The sequence below is a fragment of the Alosa pseudoharengus genome, unplaced genomic scaffold, assembly GCF_046254945.1.
Source record: "Alosa pseudoharengus isolate Yale_2024_CS ecotype anadromous, Long Island Sound unplaced genomic scaffold, YU_APseudo_1.1 YU_APseudo_1.1_scf_5, whole genome shotgun sequence".
In the NCBI taxonomy this organism is placed as follows: Eukaryota; Metazoa; Chordata; class Actinopteri; order Clupeiformes; family Clupeidae; genus Alosa; species Alosa pseudoharengus.
The window spans coordinates 41,358,871-41,368,870 of record NW_027468837.1 but is presented as its reverse complement, the minus strand read 5'-3'; the positions used below and the strand labels follow the sequence as shown (position 1 = coordinate 41,368,870).

Below are 10,000 nucleotides of genomic sequence, written 5' to 3'. Positions count from 1 at the left end.
TGTGTGTAAGATGTGTGTGGAAGATGTGTGTGGAAGGGCGGGTGAGATGTGTGTGTAAGATGTGTGTGGAAGATGTGTGTGGAAGGGCGGGTGAGATGTGTGTGTAAGATGTGTGTGGAAGGGCAGGTGAGATGTGTGTGTTAGGGCGGGTGAGATGTGTGTGTAAGATGTGTGTGTTAGGGCAGGTGAGATGTGTGTGTAAGATGTGTGTGGAAGGGCGGGTGAGATGTGTGTGTAAGATGTGTGTGGAAGATGTGTGTGGAAGGGCGGGTGAGATGTGTGTGTAAGATGTGTGTGTAAGATGTGTGTGGAAGGGCGGGTGAGATGTGTGTGTAAGATGTGTGTGGAAGGGCGGGTGAGATGTGTGTGTAAGATGTGTGTGGAAGGGCGGGTGAGATGTGTGTGTAAGATGTGTGTGGAAGGGCGGGTGAGATGTGTGTGTAAGATGTGTGTGGAAGGGCGGGTGAGATGTGTGTGTAAGATGTGTGTGGAAGGGCGGGTGAGATGTGTGTGGAAGATGTGTGTGGAAGGGCGGGTGAGATGTGTGTGTAAGATGTGTGTGGAAGATGTGTGTGGAAGGGCGGGTGAGATGTGTGTGTAAGATGTGTGTGGAAGATGTGTGTGGAAGGGCGGGTGAGATGTGTGTGTAAGATGTGTGTGGAAGATGTGTGTGGAAGGGCGGGTGAGATGTGTGTGTAAGATGTGTGTGGAAGGGCAGGTGAGATGTGTGTGTTAGGGCGGGTGAGATGTGTGTGTAAGATGTGTGTGTTAGGGCAGGTGAGATGTGTGTGTAAGATGTGTGTGGAAGGGCGGGTGAGATGTGTGTGTAAGATGTGTGTGGAAGATGTGTGTGGAAGGGCGGGTGAGATGTGTGTGTAATAGGGGTGTAACGGTACACAGAAGTCACGGTTCGGTTCATACCTCGGTTCGGACATCACGGTTCGGTACGAGTTCGGTACAATGGAGGGAAAAGCAAAACAAAAATGCAGAAAGCATTTTTTTTTGTACATGTCTCAGGCTGTACCACCTAGTGTCATACAGTCTCTTCCCTGAGCCATCTGCAACAGCCTGAAGTGTGTAAGATGTAGGCTAAACAGTACAATAAGTACCCAGACTCCATCTGTAACTTGTAAACAAAATAAGACAATCAGCTATAAAACTGAAAATAGGCCTACAGCATCTCTTATTTCTGAAAGTGCAAATTACATAGAAAAATGATTTTTAAAAATCCACTTAAGCAAGACCTTCAACATCTGTGTTTAGTTATATAAAGGGTCTACAATTTGCCTCAATATTTTTTTTATTGTGTGTAAAGTAATAATCTAGCCTACTAACTGTGAAAATATCACACTATTTTGCCTTTTTTTAAAAAACGAAATGGCTCCTTTCATTTCATAAACAGACTACAACTAGAAGTCACGTGACTTTGCCCTTTGACGTTAACTCACCGTAGCATGGTTTGTTTATTAGCTTGGTTAGCGTTGTCACTTTATTTTACTGTCTATGCACTTAACACTACCAGAACCTCATGTGAGAAGTTACAAGTTACCCCAACATAAAGGTAATTACCACGCGATTTACATAGCTTTCTGTCATTACGAAATCATTTAATGTAAGCCATAGGTTTTGGCCCTATTTGTATCCAAAGGCTGCTGAAGCGCAGGGGAAGTTTTTTCCCCTCGTTTCAGTGATTGGTAGCCTACATCATCTGGGTGATGGCTTCGAATATGTGTAGCATTTTTTCCACTCACATACCCAACAACTGCTGAACAACGCCGACACACAGTTTCATCTTATCCACCACTCTTTCGCCTGTACTAACGTTACTGTAACTATAGTTCTCAAACTTGCGATCTTAAAGAGACCAGCGGATCCTCTAACTCTTGTGGGTCTAACCTTAGTGCTGCTAATGACTGACGGACTCGACCGACGACCTGACAAAAAAAACATAGGCGCCAATCAGAGCTAAGGCGAGGCTACAGATTAGCGTTAGGTGTCGCTAAAGAACTCCCGTAACTCTCGCTACTTAACAGTAATTGCGCATGACATTAATTAATCCGCACACGAGTTTTATGTATTTTTATACCGTGTATTCTCCGTGTAAATGCATGCACCGAACCGTGACGCCCGTACCGTTTCGGTTCAATACGAATACATGAACCGTTACACCCCTAGTGTGTAAGATGTGTGTGGAAGATGTGTGTGGAAGGGCGGGTGAGATGTGTGTGTAAGATGTGTGTGGAAGATGTGTGTGGAAGGGCGGGTGAGATGTGTGTGTAAGATGTGTGTGGAAGGGCAGGTGAGATGTGTGTGTTAGGGCGGGTGAGATGTGTGTGTAAGATGTGTGTGTTAGGGCAGGTGAGATGTGTGTGTAAGATGTGTGTGGAAGGGCGGGTGAGATGTGTGTGTAAGATGTGTGTGGAAGATGTGTGTGGAAGGGCGGGTGAGATGTGTGTGTAAGATGTGTGTGTGAGATGTGTGTGTAAGATGTGTGTGTAAGATGTGTGTGGAAGGGCGGGTGAGATGTGTGTGTAAGATGTGTGTGGAAGGGCGGGTGAGATGTGTGTGTAAGATGTGTGTGGAAGGGCGGGTGAGATGTGTGTGTAAGATGTGTGTGGAAGGGCGGGTGAGATGTGTGTGTAAGATGTGTGTGGAAGGGCGGGTGAGATGTGTGTGTAAGATGTGTGTGGAAGGGCGGGTGAGATGTGTGTGTAAGATGTGTGTGGAAGGGCGGGTGAGATGTGTGTGTAAGATGTGTGTGGAAGGGCGGGTGAGATGTGTGTGTAAGATGTGTGTGGAAGGGCGGGTGAGATGTGTGTGTAAGATGTGTGTGGAAGGGCGGGTGAGATGTGTGTGTAAGATGTGTGTGGAAGGGCGGGTGAGATGTGTGTGTAAGATGTGTGTGGAAGGGCGGGTGAGATGTGTGTGTAAGATGTGTGTGGAAGGGCGGGTGAGATGTGTGTGTAAGATGTGTGTGGAAGGGCGGGTGAGATGTGTGTGTAAGATGTGTGTGGAAGGGCAGGTGAGATGTGTGTGTTAGGGCAGGTGAGATGTGTGTGTAAGATGTGTGGAAGGGCAGGTGAGATGTGTGTGTTAGGGCAGGTGAGATGTGTGTGTAAGTTGTGTGTGTTAGGGCAGGTGAGATGTGTGTGTAAGATGTGTGTGTTAGGGCAGGTGAGATGTGTGTGTTAGGGCAGGTGAGATGTGTGTGTAAGTTGTGTGTGTAAGGGCGGGTGAGATGTGTGTGTAAGGGCGTCTATGTCTGTGTATGCGAGAGAGTGTCTGTGTGATGTGTATGGGAGTGTGAGTTTGTATGTCTCTGAGTAGCTGCTTTCGGACCCACACACACTCTCTGAGTAGCTGCTTTCAGACCCACACACACTCTCTGAGTAGCTGCTTTCAGACACGTCCTCTGAAATATGCGTAGCTTTGTCAAACGGAGGTCCGACCCTTCGGGTGATTCAGATATGATGCTAACAGGCTGATATTATGCGGTCATATGTGTGAACGACACTGACGCACATGAATAGAATCTCTGTGTGGTTGAACGTGGTTGAACACGCACATGAACAGAATCTCTGTATGTTCTTCTCTTCGTTCAGATACTAGCTCATTTACATAGTAGGAGGGGAGTAGTGTAAGAGCCGGCTAAGTTCGGAGTTCCAAATAGCCGATTATGTTGTTCAGATATACGGCCCAACCGCTCGACATCCACAGAACATGCCAACTTACACCTGGGTCTGAAAGCAACTTGTGTGTGTTTGAGTGACAGTGTGTATGTGTATACTACCGGTCAAAAGTTTGTGGTCACTTAGAAATTATTGCAAATAATAATTGCAAAAGGATTCTCGACTGTTGTAGAAAGAAATGGCTGATCTTTTATGCAATATTCTTAGCAACCATTCATCCAATGTTCCAAAGGCACATTCTGTTTACTAATCTGATATCATTTTAAAAGGCTAACTGAGAAAAACATTGGAAAACCATTTTTGCAATTCTATAAGCACATAAAGAAATTTCTAAGTGACCCCAAACTTTTGACCGGTAGTGTATAATGTGTGTTTGCAAGGATCTTTAGGTGTGTGTGTGTGTGTGTGTGTGTGTGTGTGTGTGTGTGTGTGTGTTTGGGTGTGTGAGAGAGATTTCTCACTCTCCTCTTCCTTGCTTGTAGTCGTCGTCCTTCAGCAGCATCACAGACTCTACTATGAGCCTCAATATCATCACCGTCACACTCAACATGGGTAAGCGCTCACTAAACACCATCACACACACTCACTAAACACCATCACACATGCTCACTAAACACTATCACACACGCTCACTAAACACCATCACACACACTCACTAAACACCATCACACATGCTCACTAAACACTATCACACACGCTCACTAAACACCATCACACACACTCACTAAACACCATCACACACACTCACTAAACACCATCACACACACTCATTACCGTCACACTCAACATGGGTAAGCGCTCACTAAACACCATCACACACGCTCACTAAAACCCATCACACACACTCACTAAACACCATCACACACACTCACTAAACACCATCACACACACTCACTAAACACCATCACACACACTCACTAAACACCATCACACACACTCATTACCATCACACTCAACATGGGTAAGCGCTCACTAAACACACATCACACACACTCACTAAACACCGTCACACACTCTCACTAAACACCATCACACACACTCACTAAACACCATCACACACACTCATTAAACATCATCACACACACTCACTAAACACCATCACACACACTCATTACCGTCACACTCAACATGGGTAAGCACTCACTAAACACCATCACACACACTCACTAAACACCATCACACACTCACTAAACACCATCACACACACTCACTAAACACCATCACACACACTCATTACCGTCACACTCAACATGGGTAAGCGCTCACTAAACACCATCACACACACTCACTAAACACCATCACACACACTCACTAAACACCATCACACACACTCATTACCGTCACACTCAACATGGGTAAGCGCTCACTAAACACACATCACACACACTCACTTAACACCATCACACACACTCACTAAACACCATCACACACACTCACTAAACACCATCACACACACTCACTAAACACCATCACACACACTCATTACCGTCACACTCAACATGGGTAAGCGCTCACTAAACACCATCACACACACTCACTAAACACCATCACACACACTCACTAAACACCATAACACACACTCATTACTGTCACACTCAACATGGGTAAGCGCTCACTAAACACACATCACACACACTCACTTAACACCATCACACACACTCACTAAACACCATCACACACACTCACTAAACACCATCACACACACTCACTAAACACCATCACACACACTCATTACCGTCACACTCAACATGGGTAAGCGCTCACTAAACACCATCACACACACTCACTAAACACCATCACACACACTCACTAAACACCATAACACACACTCATTACTGTCACACTCAACATGGGTAAGCGCTCACTAAACACCATCACACACACTCACTAAACACCATCACACACACTCACTAAACACCATCACACACACTCATCACCGTCACACTCTACATGGGTAAGCACACACTAACCATCACACTCAACATGGGTATGATATGCACATACTGTATCTGTGTCATGCCAGGGTGTTGGTTGGGGTGTTTGTATGTGAGTGAGTGTACAGGGTTTTCAGGGTGTGGTGTTGGTTGGGGTGTTTGTATGTGAGTGAGTGTGTGTTCAGGGTGTGGTGTTGGTTGGGGTGTTTGTATGTGAGTGAGTGTGTGTTTAGGGTGTGGTGGTGTTTGGCGTTCGTTGTTCCTGAGTGTGTGGCACTCTCACACATATCTCGCTGCAGTACTGTGATGATTTCTCTTTCCTCCATCTCCTCTCTCCTTCTCTCTCCTCCTCTCTCTCCTTCCTCTCCCTATGTCCTCTCTCCTTCCTCTCCTCTCTCTCTCTCTCCCTCCTTCTCTCCCTCTCTCCTCTAGAGAAGTATCACTTCCTGGGCATCAGCATCGTTGGCCAGAGTAATGACCGAGGCGACGGAGGGATCTACATCGGCTCCATCATGAAGGGCGGGGCAGTCGCTGCTGATGCTCGCATCGAACCTGGAGACATGCTCCTACAGGTGAGACATGCTCCTACAGGTGAGACAGGCTCCTACAGGTGAGACAGGCTCCTACAGGTGAGACATGCTCCTACAAGTGAGAGAGACAGGTGAGGGAGACAGACAGGTGAGGTGTGTGTCAGTGGCGTGTCAAAGGTAGAGCAGAGGTAGAGTAGGTAGAGCAGTAGCCACACACACACACACACACACACATGGCCATCCCTGTCCAGAGCTTACATAGATATTATCATAAATATGTGTGTGTGTGTGTGTGTGTGTGTGTGTGTGTGTGTGTGTGTGTGTGTGTGTGTGTGTGTGTGTATGTATATATATGTGTGTGTGTGTGTGTGTATAGAGCGGTTTAATGTTCCCTCCTCATGCCTGCTGATGAGGTCCCTGTACTGCCCCCTGTGTTGCCCACTGTGCCACGTGCCAGAGGCATCAAGTGCCAGCGTCGGAGTGGAGTGGACAGTAATCCGCTCCGTTAATCCCAGCAGAAAGGCGGACGGCAGCGGCAGATTAAACTGATCCCCTCTGTCCACAGATGAGCATTAGCAGGACCCTCGTAGCCACACTGTCCGTATCTCACCACACACACACACACACACACACACACTCTCCATACAATACACACACCTCACACACACTATGCACATCAGCAGGACCCTCGTAGCTCACACTTGACACACACACACACACACACCACACGCGCACATAACAGTAATTTGCTTATAGCCATATCAGCATCCCATACACCCAATATGCCATACAACACACACACAATTTCACACACACAGCACACACACTCCCCCCATACACACACTGCCCAAACACACTCCTCTCTCTGCAGACACTCACCACACACATTCCCCTCCCAACACACACTCTCCTACACACTCTCCCCCCACACACATGTAAATTCATTCATAATTCAGAACAAAAAAAAGCAGCACTAGACCCTCCTGATTTACACCTTATGCTGACTCAACTGCAACCAGTCTTCAGCTAGCCAGCTAATATTAGCATCCTGTCTTCAGCTAACAAGCTAACATTAGCATCTAGTGTGGTGATTTACACATCTTCAGCTACCCAGCTAATATTAGCATCCTGTCTTCAGCTAGCCAGCTAATATTAGCATCCTGTCTGTCTTCAGCTAACAAGCTAACATTAGCATCTAGTGTGGTCATTTACACCTTATGCTGACTCAATTGCAACCAGTCTTCAGCTAGCCAGCTAACATTAGCATCCTGTCTTCAGCTAACAACATAACATTAGCATCTAGTGTGGTGATTTACACATCTTCAGCTAACCAGCTAATATTAGCATCCAGTCTTCAGCTAGCCAGCTAACATTAGCATCCTGTCTTCAGCTAAGATAACATTAGCATCTAGTGTGGTGATTTACACCTTAAGGGCCTATCACATTGCACACGGCATGCGCTGTGCTCACTGCTAGGTTGCTCTTGGTTGAGGTAATGTTATAACGATTTTTGTTGTGCTTGCTGCCGGGCTCAGCGCAAAATACCAATGGCTTACAGTGCTGCGTTCAAAGTTCAACATGATTGCATAAGAGCGGCAAAGTTCAACATGATTGGGTAAGAGCGTCAAAGTGGCAAAATGCTCAGTTCAGCGGCAGACCAGTTCTTGCGTGCGCAAGCCATTGTAAGTAATGGGTTTCATAGCACATGCCGCGTGCAATGTCATAGGCCCATAGGTCATAGGCTGGACCAAGTGTGGTGGGCATCAGTGTTGCGCGGTCTGCCCGAAATTAAGCGGTCGCCCGCGGATGACCGCGGTCATCCGCGGTTATGAGTCATAAACAAAATATTTTAATGATATTCGGGTCATTTGCGGGCGGGTCAGTTAAAATTAATTAAATATATATTTTCTACAAATAGGCCTACTTAAAATATCACGAGAAAGCTAGCATCAATACAGTAAAGCATCAATACAGTAAAGTCAACAGTAAAGAAGCAAGACGCGAGTTAAAATAATAAAGACACCCCTTCAGGAAAAGCGATATAGGCTATGGTTATGGTCTAGGCCTACTTCTTGCGAAGCCATTTAAAAGTATGACAGCCAAAACGGGCAGCCTGCAGGAATAAATGTTATGGCACAGACTACACAGCCATATCTACCGGTATGTATAGGTTCGCGCATGCATAAAAGTTACCTTAGTTCGTTGTGTTTGTGACTTTAAACAGTGGATGTGCTTTAGTAAAGCTTTGTGTTTCATTCAGCATTATAAACCAGTTCTTACGTTAACGTTTTGACCAGCAATGTATCTCTCTTGCCTACCTCGCCTCACCATTTCTGTTTTCGAAAGAAAGATGTATGTCCATGGCCTTCAAATCTTATCCTAGTGTTCTTATCCTTTGTGCGTTGCGTGCGTGCTTGCGCTCTTATTCTCATTCTTTCTCCTGCGCAAACATTATGTCCTGCATGCTTACTGCGTGTAGTTCTACTGCATCAAGTTTCGTAAATAAATTAGTTTGTTTTTACAGAAATGGCCTACTGTCACACTGCATGCAGCCTATAACCAAAAGCACACATTTTGTAAATAAGCGGGTCGGATCGCGGGTCGGGTATAATTTTGTCCTAATTAATATTCGCGGTCCGAGTTGCGGTCGGGTTGATTAAAATATCGGGCGACCGCGGGCCGCTTGTGACCAAACCCGCGCAACACTGGTGGGCATGACTTGACTAGCATCAGAGGAGTGATTCAACATGTCATCACAATTGTCGGGTTCTGTAGATGTACGTAATTGTGCCTGTTTGTCCCAGTAAATGTAAAGAAACGTAGCATGAGTGTTTGTACGGGCAGTAGCACCTGTCACAGCTTTGTAATCTGTAACTCAATTACAGCCCACAGAACAGAAAGCAACATAAACAAATCTATAGAATTTAATGGACTCTAAGTACATATTAAGTATACGTGTGTGTGTGTGTGGGGGGTGTAATGGACTTTAAGTATCACTTTGTTACCCTTTTGTTCAGCATGTCATAAATGATCACACGTCATATCAAAGTCCCTTTTTTAAGAGATTCCTATATGGTGATGGTGCTAATGTTGCTTCAGAAGAGATTCCTATATGGCTATGATGGTAATGTTGCGTCAGATGAGATTCCTATATGGTGATGGTGGTAATGTTGCGTCAGATGAGATTCCTATATGGTGATGGTGCTAATGTTGCGTCAGATGAGATTCCTATATGGTGATGGTGCTAATGTTGCGTCAGATGAGATTCCTATATGGTGATGGTGCTAATGTTGCGTCAGAGTCCGTCTACGGAGAGCCTGGCCACTCCTTATTAAGTCCCATTGTACCGATTTTGGTTGCGGTTCCACTGGGGGCAATCGCCATGAGTGCAAAATGAATGGGAGTCAATGGAGCTAGACGGCTAAATTTGTCTCTTTCACCTGATTGTCGTTGAGAAATCTCAGATTTGATTGTAGTTTTTATAAGTTTAGCATGGGTTATAGGTCAAAAGTTGAATAAACGAGTACTTATGTCATTTCTTACAGGTTGGATCGTTGTTGCCCATAACACATAACACATAACATGGATTTGACCATCACTGTTATGCAGACGACACTCAACTTTACCTGTCTTTCCCACCTGATGACTCTAGTGTTTCCCACCGGATTTCTGCATGCCTTAAGGATATTTCAGCCTGGATGAAAGATCGGCACCTTCAGCTTATCTCTCAAAAACAGAGTTTTTGGTGTTTCCAGCTAAAACAGCTATTCCCCAACAGATTAACATCCAGCTTGACTCAACTTCACTGACCCCAACTAGATCGGCACGAAACTTGGGCGTTGTAATT

The 10,000-nt window shown here is 45.6% G+C and overlaps 1 protein-coding gene across 1 annotated transcript in view; it reads left to right on the top strand.

Moving 5' to 3' along the window:
- dvl1b (dishevelled segment polarity protein 1b) overlaps positions 1-10,000 on the top strand; it is a 61,870-nt gene that overhangs the window by 37,750 nt on the left and 14,120 nt on the right. Inside the window, exons 7-8 of the mRNA XM_076269259.1 lie at positions 4,172-4,241; positions 6,056-6,195. Of these exons, the coding sequence (XP_076125374.1) occupies positions 4,172-4,241; positions 6,056-6,195 (210 nt within the window). The remainder of the gene's footprint in view (positions 1-4,171; positions 4,242-6,055; positions 6,196-10,000) is intronic.